The sequence below is a fragment of the Meles meles genome, chromosome 10, assembly GCF_922984935.1.
Source record: "Meles meles chromosome 10, mMelMel3.1 paternal haplotype, whole genome shotgun sequence".
NCBI lineage: Eukaryota > Metazoa > Chordata > Mammalia > Carnivora > Mustelidae > Meles > Meles meles.
Window position 1 is genome coordinate 14,388,875 of NC_060075.1, and position 14,695 is coordinate 14,403,569.

Genomic DNA, 14,695 nt, shown 5'->3' on the forward strand with positions numbered 1-14,695 from the left:
GTACAGCTGGCCAGCCATTTGGAAACTAGCAGTCACCATCTAGGGTGAAGTAGTACCCTCAGCCTGGGGAAGAAATTTGTCAAGGAAGGAAGTCCTTGCTCTTTACTGCTCTCTACCTGGAATTGACTATTATTAAATACCCCAGTTTTTTTTTTTTAAATGGATCTTTGTTTCTTTCTTTTTTTCAGACTGTATCTGAGGATTTCTGAGTCAAGCAGAGACAGAGGACAATAGAATTAATTTAACAAGGTGGAAAGAGATTTCTGAGTGGTCAAAAGAGACAGCTCATGGGGTGATGACAAAGAAGGGCTAAGAAATCTCCTGCTCGTAGGCTTTCTACTCTCCTTCTAGGTGATTCACGGCATTTTGCCAGTGGGGCTTCCTTCTCTGAAGCTAAGATGCTGACCTTGTTGAGTACACCCGACCCAGGCAAGAGCAAATATTCAAAGCCACTGCCAGTTATTAGATTTCCTCTCCTTGGTACTTTTTAGTTGTGTGACCTTGGGTGAATTGCTCAACTTCAGTGAATCGATTTCTTCATCTGCAAAATGGGGGAATAAGACCTTCTTTGAAGAGTTGTGACAGTGATTAGAAACATATAAGAGGCTTGGCAATAGAAGGCATGCCAGATGTTCTCTGGAGGACCCCCATGCTCCCAGACAGCTATGGATGCATGGTACCATTTTCTTTCCTCTTATTCCTTATAGACAAGACCCCAGTGGATCCACGTGTTCTTGACTCACCATGTTATCATTAGTTCCTTGTCTCTCTCCCTTCATCTTTATCTCCCCGTCAACTACTCCAATTCAGGCTTTGCCACCTGTCACCTGGAATATGGCTGTCATCCTGCTTCTTGAGAACAAAGAAGCGTAAACATCTTTTGTAGTCTCAGTACTTTGTATAGTGCTGGACACATAGGCAGACTAAAAAACAGTTTCCAAAGAGCTTCCTAGCCTTCTTTCTTTTCACTTTTCAAAGTCACCAGACTGGTCTAATGAAAATGCTTGTTATCTATGTATCCCCACTGACTGAAGGACATAGGACAAGCCTGTTATCCTATTTTCCAAAGCTCACTAAGAACTGGATCCTGCCAATAACCATGTGAGTAAGCTTAGCAGATCTTCCCCCAGTCAAGCCTTCCAATGAGATCACAGCCCAGGCTAAATGCAGAGACCCTGAAACAGAGGCACAGCCACGCTGGATTCCCGACCTACAGACATCATGAGCTAAGAAAGTTTCGTTGTTGGAAGCTGCTAAGTTTTGGGGTAATTTGTTCAACAGCAGTAGGTAACTAATACACTTTCAGTGTCACCCTCTCGTGGCCATTCCTGTGTGTTGTCATGTGTTGCTGAAGTTTTCAGTATTTGTCCTATCAGGAATGAGCTCAGCGCAACACATTCAGTTGCGTCTCTAGAAATATCGATGCGATGACAGATTGACAGAATGTTCCTTGTGGCCCTTGACATAGAAGGAACATTAATTGATCAAAGAGTTCTTTCTGTCTGAGCCTGAATGTCATGCGGTTTACCGGGAACGGGCTCTGTGTGAAAAACCTGGCACCCGTGCCCGTTTTACCTCTTACTTTGGGCAAGTCATTTGAGTCTCTCTGAACTGGGGTCCTCACCCGCAAACAAGGGGCTAATTTTGCACTGCCCTATGAATTCCCTTTCCATGGACATTCTAGGATTTGAATGAGGTCCCTAAGCATCAGATTGAGACAGGTACTTAGAGACCATGGAAAGAGAAGACAACTTCCTAGTCTGGCACAGTGAAAGGTTGGATCCACGAGCCTTTCTGCTTGCTCCAATATATCCCATCTGTAAGAAAGTCTTTTTGTATCTCTTTGATGCATTGACTTCAGAATTACACAAAGACCTACATCTGCTTACTTTTATGCTTCAATAATTTAGTAAAAATGAGAATTAGAAATTCAGATCCTCTGACTCCTAGCTTGTTGCTTTTGTCTCTGAAATCAGAATCCATTCTCTTTGTTCCTCAGTCAATTGACTTCTAGGTTATAATTTCACTGAATGCAGCTCTGATGTCACGGACTTGGAAAAAAAACAAATCAACAAATACCATTAAACCTTTGGAGCCCCCTGGAAATTTGGAGAACAGGGTCAGCCTGAAGGCTAGAGAAGACACATTTCCTGAGCAGGGAGAGGAGAGAGAGGGTCCTTTCTGCATTATCTCATACTTCTAAACTGAGATGACCCCCACACTTTGATGGTGTGTAGGCAGGGTGACTCATTGGTCTACATATGAAGAGGGATTCAGAAAAGAGCCTGAGCAGAGGGCCCCATCCTGAGATGAAAATATGGGCCTCGGGACTGTCCCCCCACAACCCCCGGGGCCATGGAAAGTGGAGACTCCGGGGGTATGACTTGCAGCTGTCCTCATCTGTCCCAGAAGTGTCTGTCGCAGGATCTAGGGGAAATGGTGCGTCCTGCAGGCTAAGGGCCTAAAACCCCTTTCCTTACTCCCTCACTTTCAAGGACTTAATAGCTCCTCGCCCTCCAGTGAAGCTCGCACCAAACACTCCCCCAGCACAGAACTCTCTGTGCCTCAACCTACTTTTCCAGTTTTCTTTCACTAATCCCTTATAGGTACCCTGTGTTCCAGCCAATTTGTTACTTCCTCTATTCCCTGAACACATCTTGTACTTTTTGTTCAGACGCATTTGTTCCCACAGCTCAGTCCACTTGCAATGCACCTTCTGCCTCTGTCAAAGCTCAGTAAAATCTTCAGGACTCACTTCCAATGCTATCCCTTATGTCCCAAAGTGGCTTCTGCTCCTCGAAAGAGGACGTGAACTCTCACCGTTTTCCACTACTCAGTAATAATGTAGGGTCTATGCACTTTGTTGCCCTTCTACATTATAAACCCCTTAAAGACAGGAACTAATAAATCTTCATTGAATTTTATGAATTTAATGTTTCATTCTATCTGGCACTCTTAGACCTGCAGGCTAGGTTGTTTTGGAACGGATGTCAGAGGGGGATTTTCTGAATAAATAAGGGTCAGCTAATGGGGATGGGAGAAGGTATTTAAACATATTGTTGACTTCAGAAATAATAAAAAAAAAATAATACCTTAAAGTGCTTTAAACTGGGGGCTAACAAATGTAAAATTAATACTGGTTAACAAAACTTATTATTTCCTTCTGCCCCCCCCCCCCCAGATATTAAAAACATCCAGGACTTATTTTTATGCAGAATTTCCTGCTGATAAGTATCAGCTCTAGCCATCTAGGTGAATAATCAAGTGTCATTTCTAATAAGTCAGTGGTTCCTGTCAAGAGTTGTGACCAATTAGAACTCACCCCGACGAGGAGGAGGTTGCCGGTGTTGCCAGGCAACAGCCAAGCTGGGAGGCACATTTAGATGCTCGTTTAGATTTAAGCAGTGGCAAGTCAGAGTGACACTGTGATTCTGGCAAAGGAAAGCCAAATTATAACCCAGGATGGGGTACCCGGGATGAGGAGTGTGTTTTCTTTTAAATGCAAATGGAAAAGGAACATTTTAACCAGAATTTAAACAGTCCATCATTATAGCGATTTTAATTAGGAGGTTAGGTGTCAGTGGAATACAACTGTGTCGAAGGATAATGGTCTCTTGCTGCTAGATAAATACCCAGACATTCTGGAAAATGGGCAACTGGTCAGGCAGAGACAATGTATTTTTGGACACCACAGTATTTATTACCACAGCCGCACTTGCTTGTAATGACTTCCATTTTTATTGTTTTGAAGGATTAAGAAATAAAAGCAAATATTAAAAATAGACCGCCGGAGGCTCTTGCAGCCGAGAGAGAGCTGCTTGCTGCAACGAGCAGGTTCCGTTCTAGAAGCCCTCGTGCACGATCGTCTGAAGAGCGTACAGTGAAAATGTAAAGGCCAAGCCAAACCGTGATGAAGACTATAATCCTGCGAAGACTTTTGCCCCGAAATGATCGCAGCTATGTATTTACTCATAAGCTGGCTATATCAACTTAAATTTTTTAAAATTGTAGTCATTCTGGAGTAATATGTCTTCTCCAAGGCAGGAAAGGCCTAGGGGGAATAATAACCACATCTGCCGCCGCCTTTAAGATTCATACATTATTGACTGTGCCTTCCTGACAGGAAACATCTGGATGAAAGTGAAAAATTAGGCAGAGCGCTGGATTCCTGGCGACTGTGAGAGATACCAGCCTTCCCTGTCAGTCTGGTTTCTATTTAACTGAGTCCCTATGCACAGAGATGCCATTGGCTCTTTTCCTGTTGAGTGACGCACCCAGCCAGGCTCAGACTGTCCTGTGTGCAGCTTCCAGCTCTCCTGTATCTGCTCAGGGGGTCACCATCAGCTTAGTGACGTGGGTGAATGAGGAAATACCCATCTCTTCTACAGGGCTTTGAGGACTGAGAAGACACCAGCCACCATATTGGGTAGATCCTACCTCTGTCCCCCCACCCCCCACTAGAGGCACTTAAAAATGGCGTCCCTCATGCACTTTACCACCAAAGTCTCAGTGCCCTGTGGCCTCATTTCTCCCACTAGCCGGCTTTGACATTAATGACCTGTGTTTTCCCCTACTAAGAACCTATTTGAGCCCAGAACAAACAAGGTTAAACAGATTGCTTCACTGCAAACTCTCCCAACCCATTAATATGCTAAGGTACATAGCAAATCTCTCAGAAGATGGTTGTCGGGGGCACCTGGGTGGCTCAGTTGGTTAAGTGTCTGACTTTAGCTCAGGTCCTGATCTCAGGGTCCTGGGATTGAATCCTGTGTCAGGTTCCCCACTCAATAGGGTCTGCTTGTCCCTCTCTCTCTGTCCCTCTTTCTGCGCATGCACTCTCTCTTTCTCTCCCTCTCTCTCAAAGCCTCTGCCTTCGGCTCGGGTCGTGATCTCGGGGTCCTGGGATCGAGCCCCGCATCGGGCTCTCTGCTCTGCGGGGAGCCTGCTTCCTCCTCTCTCTCTGCCTGCCTCTCTGCCTAGTTGTGATTTCTCTCTGTCAAATAAATAAAATATTAAAAAAAAATAAAAAAATAAAATGTTATAAATTAAAAAGATGGTTGGCAATATTTTATGGAATTGAATGACTATGGTCCTTTCAATCCTCAACGATTTTAAATTCTTTTCCTTGGTAGTGATTCATAATTTTAAAGTTCATTATCATAGTTTTGATGTATTCCTCTTAAAAATATTATTTTATTCTTGGTTACACTGAAAGTTAGCTGCCACTTTTGTGTTGACTTACATAGTCTTAGAAGAGTCTTGGAAGCTTATTCTAACTGACTTAATACTTACAAAATCAGAAGAGCTTAGAGGAATTTACAGATGTGTAGATTGCACGGTATGCTCCCTCTTTCAGATGAATGATAAAATTTAAAAATAAAATGTAGTGCTAACCTGGGTCCCCAGGGACTCCCCATTATTTATATTTCACCCTCAGAGAAGAATTAATTTAACTCCAGTTTCATTTCCTAAAATTAAATCTACTTGCTTTCTGACCCATAATAAAATTTTACACACCCCAGGGTTACTCATTAGTAGTCTTTGGTAGAGAATCTAGCATAAGACTCTAAAAATCTCAATAAATCTACTGGTTCCCCTTTTTAAAAAAATTAATCTTTTAGGGGGCGGGGTGAACACTCTGGCAGGTCAACTGGGCAAAATATTTCCTAATTAAGAAAAAAAAGTCCGTTTTCCCAGCAGTGCTCAGCAATCTTGTACCATAAACCTCAGTAGCTTGGCTGCCATGAGACTATGACTTCGGGAGCCTCTTTTTCTGGAATCGGGAGTGCAGCAACCAAATTTTCACCAGGGCTGTATCTTTCTACGTCATCCCTAAACTGACACCAAAAGATCAGTTTTATTTGAAATAAAAAGATGGCTTTGTGATTTAATGCTGATTTTAAAGTAAATTTCGAGCATTGCTGACCAAGGCTGCCCAACATGCGGATAAAGTCGGTGCCACCTTGACAGGCTGGGTATTAATGACACCTCCAGACACAGGAGAGGGCACAGACTGCCAAGGTGCTAACGGAGACAAGCTGCCGAATATTCCAAGGGAAAACAAACGTTTATTTCAAGAATAAATTCAGCAAGGAATGGAGAGATTGACATTTCAGAGCTATTTGGGGGAGAACGGACTCCGGTGTCCGTAATTGAGTGGAGAGCAGGCTCGGGTCTGTTGTCCGACCTTCTCCTGTCATCTCTGCCTCCTCCCGTCCGGGTCCCTGTGTGCCCCACTCTCCTCTGTATGTCCCTGGAAGCTGCTTTTTCTGTTTCTGCATGTATATACCTATGACTCTCCAAAGAGAAAGCCAACAATGTGCCTCATGCCCTTATTTAACTTTTCTTCGATAAAATCATTCCCTTTTATTTTTCTTTTATCTTAGTCTTAACGTATATGCTTCAGTAAAGAGCTTCTTGGCTCTTTGATTCCCTGTCCATCCATCCATCCATCCATCTGTCCATCCATCCAGTCACCACTGAGTGCGCGTTATGTGCCTATTGCCATGCAGTTAACGACAGAGAAAAGAGGAGTAGGGTAGGTGGGCTGTTAGCCCGCAGCCGTGCTACAGAGAAGAATAGAGCAGGGGAGAGGGGACAGGGTTCTGGGGCCCAGCTCCTGTACGTCTGGGGAAGTCCCTGGCATTTGATGGTCAGGCAGGGGACCAAGAGGAAGACACACACCAGTGCTTTCCCACTCGGGCTTTTACCAGAATTATAGCAGGAAACTTGTAAAACATACAGGTTTTACACCCATAGAGTTCTCATTTGGTAGGTCCTAGAATTATGTATTTTTTTTTAAGATTTTATTTATTTATCTGACAGAGAGAGATCACAAGTAGACAGAGAGGCAGGCAGAGAGAGAGAGAGGGAAGCAGGCTCGCCGCCGAGCAGAGAGCCCGATGTGGGACTCGATCCCAGGACCCTGAGATCATGACCTGAGCCGAAGGCAGCGGCTTAACCCACTGAGCCACCCAGGCACCCTAGAATTATGTATTTTAACAAGGATTCTAGGTGATTCTGGTGTAGCCCTGGGTCGCACAGGGTTTGAGAACCAGTGACCTAGAGAGCAGAGGCCAGTGGGAGGTTAAAGACTAAGAAGCGTCAGAAACCTAGAGGGTCACTTGGGCTGGGGGAGGAGGTAGTCAGGGGCACTAAGACTGGCTCACCCTGCCCTCCCTACCTCTCCCCTCCACCCGTCTTCCTCAGGATAGCAACTGCCCCCTTGTCACAGCCTTCACCCTGTCTACACTTTGGTGCAGAGTGACGCTCTCTGCTCAGAGCCCCAAACCCTGCCCTTCAGAGTCCCAGGAAGCTGCCTGTGGAAGGAGGAAAACTCTTTGCTCTCCCAAGCATGTTTGGCTTCCAAGACCACTGTCTCAAAAGGGCTTGAGAAAGCCTGATACGCGTGTGGGTCAGAGCTGAGCATGGACTTCCTCGTTCTGGAAGGCATTCCCTGCTTCCTTCTGAAGCAACACACACCACCGATTCCGGGCAGGAAGGAAGATCCCAGGGGACACGATCTATAGAGCACGACACGCACAGACATTGCTTTAATGTTTGAAAATATTATTCTTGTCACACAGTTCTTTGGGCTGGCGCGCCTTTCTACCCAAGCAACATGTAACACCTTTGGGTGCTCCTTCCTCCTTGATACACATTTCCCTTCCATTCTACTGGACTTCTATTACAGCCCGGTCTTCCTGAGTCTTACTTGTAGGTCTCTCCTCTGCCCCTCACTTGAATATGGCTCTCGCCACCACCCGCTGGGCGTGATCTCGCCATGTCTGTGTTTTTAGCCACCATCTTTCCTGCCCTCCTCTCGAGCTCCTGCAGGTCTCGAGGTCTGCAGCTACTTCCTGACACATCTATTGGATGCTGCCCAAGAACCTCAAACTCACCCAGTCTAAATGCTCCAGAGGTGGGGAGAAAGGTGACCGTTGCTGCCACGGGAACGGTATCCTTGCTAATGGAAACCCCAAGAACGCAAATTCAACTATATTGAGTGGAAAGATGTTTCAATAGGGTTAAGTTTATGGTAGTCTATGTTAAGTGAGGAAGTAGACCTAAAGACCGAGGGAATCTGGTCTATGAAATTTCTCCCCACTTCCCTTTCCCCTCCCCTGCTTCTTCTGCCTCTCTCATGTCATCTACGACCCCCACCCCCCTTCCACTAGGTACCTTAGTGCAATGAACCACTTGGAGGAGCTCTTTTTTTTTTTTTTTTTTTTTTTTTTTTTTTTGCAATGGATCCAAAGCATTTTCTTTTTCTGGTTCAGAAAGGAAAAAATGCTTTGGATCCCAGGAGCACTGAATTTCTCTTGGAAACGACATTCTACCCATTTCTGGAGTATACCCTATAAAGTGCTAACGAAATCTAGACCTTGGAAAAAGATCCAGATTGATTATCCCCCCCCAACCCAAGAAACATAGCTCAAATCTGTCAAGAAAACTTTTCCCCTTTCTTTCTTCCTTTTAAAAAACCAGCTACCCTTCCTCAGTTTCTCTTTGACAAGTGATGAGATTCTGTGTCTGTGGTGCTGCCCACAAGTCACCGTTTACTCATGAGTCAAGAACTTTGATGCAACACGTTGGAGCTAGGGACGTCAAGCCTCGGTTTACCTACTTCTCTTCCCCTCCACTCCTCTCGGTTACCTCAACATTTTAGTGACTGCATGTAATAAACGTGACACCCCCCCCCCCACCTTGCTTGGGTGGTCTCCCTCCTGCTCTGCAATTTTTAAAGAAGCAGGCCCGTCCTTGGGACAGATGGTCCCCTGAAGTCTCCATAGGTGACCCAGTGAAGCGAGGAGCCGGGCCTGTGGCTCCAGCTGAATCGAGGCCTCCCCTCCTGGTAGAGCTGGGTTAGGATGTCGGCTGCTCCACTTACAAGCTGTGTGACGTGGAGCACGTTACTTAGTCCCTCTGTGCCATGAGGGTGATCCTGATGCTATGGGCCTCACAGGGATGTGGTAGAGATGGTGTGGTGGGACAGAGGGGAAGCCCTCAGCATGGTGCCTGGCACAGATAAGAGCTTGTTTCCGCTGGTCCTATAAACTGAGCTCACCCGTCCCTGCCACCAATACCAAAACCTCACTGACCGTGGGTGGGATCACTGGTTTCCGAGCGTGTTTTATTGGACGGGATTAATTACGAAGCACGGGACCTCTCCTCTTCCGGGGGGCTTCCGGGGATTTGTATGTCTTAAACAGGACCGGATAGGTGAGCATCTTGAGTTTAAGAGTAGCCTTCACTTACTGAGCTGAAGACAGACCCTGGCTCTGAGCCCAGGCTTTCTGGAACCGCTAGACGGGGTGGACGGCTCTGGAAGGATGCTTGCTCTGGAGTTGCCCAGGTCCTTGGGACTCTGAGTCAGACCTTGAGCACTTCATATCAGAAGGTTCACGGGCTCAATCCCCCAAATTCTTGCAGAATTTAGGCCAAACACCAAAGCCAGACTAACAGGTGTGAAGATCAGGTGTGACAGCACTTGGTGGAGAGGCAGGACCGAGGGCCGGAAGGAAAGAGTGCCCCCCCCCCCACACACACACAACCCGCAGCCATCTCTTCCCCACTGTGGACTGGAGCCGCAGCTCACTTTTGTTTCCAGCTGCTCGGTTCCCCTTCCCCACCCCCACCCCCGCCCCATGTAAAACGTGCTTCACCTGGGAGTTTAGCAGAGATGCAGGATCTCAGCCCACCCCGACCCCCAGACCTGCTGAATCAGAATCTGCATTTTGACAAGATTCCCAGGCAATCCATCAGCCCTAGAAGGATGAGAGGCACGTCTCCCATTTTCTCCTGGGTGGCCCCAAAGTGCCTGGGGCCGTCTCGGGACCTTGCAGAAGTGCCAGACACGCTTGGACCCTCACAGTTGCTTCGTGGCAACTGGAGATGTGGGGCCTGGGGAAGTGGACCCCACTCCAGTGCTCTCCCCGGGGCTTTTTTGCGACCTAGGGAGGTCTGACGGCCCCTGTGGGCAGGGCATTTTAATGTGCTGCGTGGACAAGGGGCGCCCTGGGCACCTGCTCTCCATCACAATTTGGAGAGAAGAAACTGTAGGGGGCGAGTCCGCATTCCCTGCAGCTTACCTCATCCAGCTTTTCAGGACTGAAAGCCGAAGTCAGGACACTTCTGACCTCTTCCCATCTTCTGTCGCGTAAAAACAGGACGCTGTCCATCACTGGTTTGGACTCCAAACCGGACACCTGAGAGAGACAAGCAGAGGATTAGGACACGAGGGAGCCGAAGCCACGTTGGTGACAATACAGGTCAATGAGAAAAACTCTGGTTAAAGTCTGCCAGTGACCCACAAACGAGGAGATTTCTCTCACAAGGACGCAGGGGAAGCTTGTGAAGATTCAGGGATAATGGTCCAAAGATTCATGGTGAGAGCCTGGGGGCAGCCGCCGGGTAGGCTCTGCTGACCCACGTCCACTCTCTTACAATGCGGTCCTCACTGCAGAGTAACTCAGCAGCTTCTGTGGACAAGGAGCGAGATCTCTGAAGTTTCCTGGGTTTCAGCGAGGGTTCCCTGAGGCCCAAACAGCGGGCTTCATGGAGATGGGCTTGTCTTTCCTGGGATTGAGTTTCATGTCTAAACATGGTGGCAGGGGGTTCTGTGTGGCGGGATTGGTTAGGCCGGGCCAGGAGATGACAGACTTGTGTCTCTGGATCTTTGGGGACATGCCGTGTGGAGAGGGAGAGAATGTGGGGAGTGTGGGGGGAGGGTCAGGGAAAAATGAAAATCTTTGAGAAGCATGTCCCAACAGAGCTTCTTCTAAGAGGAGAACTGTCCCTGTGTTTCTGGGTTCTTCTAGTCATTCATTTTTCTCTTTCAGCCAACATTTGTTGCGTCTCATGTGCAAAGAGTTGGCTACGCAGTGTCTACTAGGGAAGGCGTTGCCTGGCCCTCAAGGAGCTGACGGTCTCTTGGGTTGCAGACAGAGACCTCTACACTAACCAATATGTGTGTTAGAAATAGAGCCGGTGAGAGAATGATAGGCCCAGCTTGCTAGGAAGGCTGCTCTGAGGAGATTCGAGCTGAGTCTGAAAGCGCCCAAACACAAGGATGCCTCACACTTCTTCCCATCCTGTTCCATCTTGAAACCAGCTACTCCAACTGGGTCATCAAAATTGGGGTTCCCCAAACTGGTCGGAGCGCCCCCAGACCCAGGGCAGTGGGGTACAGGAAGGCAGGGGGACTGGAAGACCCAGCGCTCTAGGTACCTCTTGTGATGGACACGTTCACTGTGTCTTTTCACTGTTGTATATTTGAAATATGAAGCCAGCTGTCATAATTCAAAAGCCTGGTAAAAACTCATGTTTAGAGGAAAATTATAATTTTCAGATAAAATATGAACATTCAAAATAGTCTATAAAATGTAACTTCAAAGTATCTAGGGGAGATTTAATTATATGGTAGAATGAAGCTGCAGAGGTATTTTTCTGCAAAGAAATCCCTCTCCCTACTTAGAAGGAAATTCTTTAGGAGTGCCGTGGTCACTGTACAGAATCATGCTTTTATGGGATTTGGGGAACATGACCCATTTGTTTGGGTTCCAGAGTCAAAGGAGGAAGTGGTACATTGTGTGAATTTGCATATTGGCAAGCACCCAGTCCTGGGCCATGCATGTGTAATAAAGCATTTCGCTCCCAAGGAGAGCTGGGTGGTGTTTTATAGGGTTCTGACAGAACAGAATATATGAGAGATAAGAGTCATGGTTGATCGGATCTTGCATCTGTCCTTCAGAACTAAGGGTTGGATCCATGAGATTTTTAATCTTGCACCCAGAGGACAAATCTAACCTTCCACGCAATATGTCAGCGCTGTCCTCAGCTATGTCCCTCACCGGCCCGCCACGCCAACGCTCTCCTCTCAGCCTACAGCCGAATTCTCCGTGTCGTGATGGGACATTTCGGGGCATTGGTTAGAGTCATGATTTTGTTTCGAGAGACGACTCTCTAAGAGGGAGAGCAGCCGATCGGTCCCTTCAGAGGAGCAGTGTGGGGTGGTGAGGGGAGAGTTGGACAGATTTTGGAAGGTGAAGCTGGAAAGAGGAGACTTGGGAGATCAGAGGGTGGTACTTAGGATGCACTGAAAAAAAAAAATACTTATTGAACTGTGGAAGAGTCTGTGGAAGAGGAAATTTAGGTTGTTTCAGTGACCCTGAGGGGTGGAAATGGCTTCCATCATGGAAGCTACAGGGAAAATTCCAGCTCATCCAAAGAACTGAACAGTCGAAAGTCAGAATTGTCCCAAGATAAAATAACCTGTTGTGAGTGATGAGGCCCCCATCCCTGGTGACTGTAATCCATTTGGGAGAAATTCTACACCAGAGGCTTGAGCATCTGGGGAGGATTGGTCTAAATGACCCTTAAGGACTCTTCTAATCCTGAGGCTCCGTCTCCAGGGGACCACTGCAGGCATGTTTGTCTTCACACAAATATATATACTTTCTGACTGTGGCAAAATACACGCAATGTAAAACTGACCATCATAACCATCTCTAAGCATACAGCTCCGGGGCTTGAAGTGTGTTCACACTGTCAACCGTCTCTACCGTCTGTCCACAGAACGCTTTTCCTCTTGCACAACTGAAATTCTGTGCCTGTGGAGCACTGACTCTCCTTCCCCCTCACCCAGCCCTGTTTCCCCATAATAATTGACTCCCTTTATTGAGTGATGCCTTGAGACCTCCACCCAGGGGGCTCTCCCCTGACAGGATGAGGTACGGGACTGAGAGGATTGAGACAGGAAGGGACCATGAGCCTCAGGAAGGAAGAGCCAGAGAAACAGGGCTTTCTAGACTCCTGTCTGTCCGCCCAGCCCTGTCTCCTGAGTCTCAGCGCACGTCCCTCCAATCAGCCCTCAGCCAGGGGGTTTCCAGACTCCAGGCCGCAACCAGCCATGAAATCAAGGTGGTGTATGGCAATCAGCATTTTAGAAAAGTTGAGGGAAACAAGGAATAGAACAGAGTAGAAGATACTTTGAGGAGTGTTTCACAAAGTAAGAATAAGTATTTGGTTTTCAAGGGGTGTGTGTGTGTGTGTATGTGTCAGAGAGAGTGTGTGAGAGTGTATGTGAGTGTGTGTGTGTACTCTGTGTCATGATGTGAAATGTGTTTTCACATAGTCAAAAGAACTTCAAAAAGCCTACACTAACCTAAACCCCCAAACTGGGAGTCATCCCCCCTCCCTCAACTAAAATCCAGCCAGTTACAGTTACCACGCTGTAGCCCTTTACTGAGCACCTACTATGTCCTGGGTGGGATGTTAGCACTGAAACTATCAAGACAAAGAATAGAATCCTTGCCCTCGAAGGTGCTCACAGTTGACTTGGTGGCTGGGAATGGGGTGGTTTACAACCAGTGTTTGTTGATCTCACAGCTAACAAAGTGCTTTTCACATCCTTTCATTCATCTTGGGGTGATTCTCCAGAAATGAGGAAAACACCGCCTTGGCAAGCAGCGGTGGTTCAGTAGTGGCCTTGTGGCTCCCCTAAGTTTCCCGTGGACAGTTGAATGTGTTTGTCTTTTCAATGAAGCTCTCTTAAAATCGAGTCCCGCTTCTTCTTAGACCAGCTAAGCCTAAGCTTTAATGTTGAAGCATCCCGAGGTACAAGTTATTAAGGAAAACCAACACCTCGTCATTCTGTGTTCCCGTGAAGAGAGCATCACACGCTGGGGGTTGAGCGTGGCCCAAACCTGTGGTTCTCAACCGGTCTGAGGGAGCCACACAGGAACTGCCAACTCTTTCTGGAAAATGCTGCCAAATGCATGCAGTGCCTCTTTGTGATATTGTGATGAAGAATGTGGAGGAGGCCTAATGAAATATGAAGCCAGAGCCACACGGGGAAAAAAAAAAAAAGGTTTCTCACATCCTGGCACCTGCAAGGACGTTGACTTCAGATGTGTACGATCTCTGTGGCGCCTTGGCCAGGCTGTCATCCATTCTCCAACAGCCATGCAGAGCTGCAGGCAAGCGGGGAGGGGGGGTGCTTCTGAAGACTCTGGAATACGGTTGTAGATCACTGGTCACGAGGCCAGTGCTGCCAACCTGCTCAGTGTAAAGGATGTCAAGTAGGCTACAAAAATAGGAACACCAAAGCGTGCCGTGATCATAAAATGCTGGACCCGCCATTGCAAACTTTTGAATTCTCGCACAGCCTTGTGCAGACGAGGAAACTCTGGTACCACCGGTCTCTCTCTTGCCTGCGTCTGTGAAACCTCTTGTGCGGTCTCATATTATATGAATCAACAAAAGTTCTAGAATTTTCTCACCTGCCCAAATGCTATTCCTGAAAACGTTGCTTTCAACCTATGATGATCGCTCTCTGCCTATACAAAGATTTCAACCAAACAGGACTTATATTTGGTGCTTTGGTGTAGCAAAGTGTTCTGTCCACTGGAGAGTTTTCATCCAATGACTCTTGGCCAGTAGAAAATGATCCTAAGGGACATTCTCTGTTCCTTTGCTCTGCCTTAGACTGGGACGGGTCTAGGGGGCTGGCTTAGGGGATGTAACACAGGTAGGGCTCCTTCTGCCAACTGGACATCAGCTGGTGGAAGGAAGGGGACCTCTTCTAATTTGAATAGAGTCCTGATGTGGACTCTGGTGGCCGGGCCTGATACAGGGTTCCTAGAATTTTATCCGCCAAAGAGGAGGAAACCACAGGCTTGGAACTGTGCTTCTG

At 47.2% G+C, this 14,695-nt stretch overlaps 1 protein-coding gene across 1 annotated transcript in view; it reads right to left on the minus strand.

Annotated features, from left to right (window-relative positions):
• TBXAS1 (thromboxane A synthase 1) overlaps nt 1–14,695 on the minus strand; it is a 154,172-nt gene that overhangs the window by 55,841 nt on the left and 83,636 nt on the right. Inside the window, exon 6 of the mRNA XM_046020971.1 lies at nt 10,092–10,208. Within this exon, the coding sequence (XP_045876927.1) occupies nt 10,092–10,208 (117 nt within the window). The remainder of the gene's footprint in view (nt 1–10,091; nt 10,209–14,695) is intronic.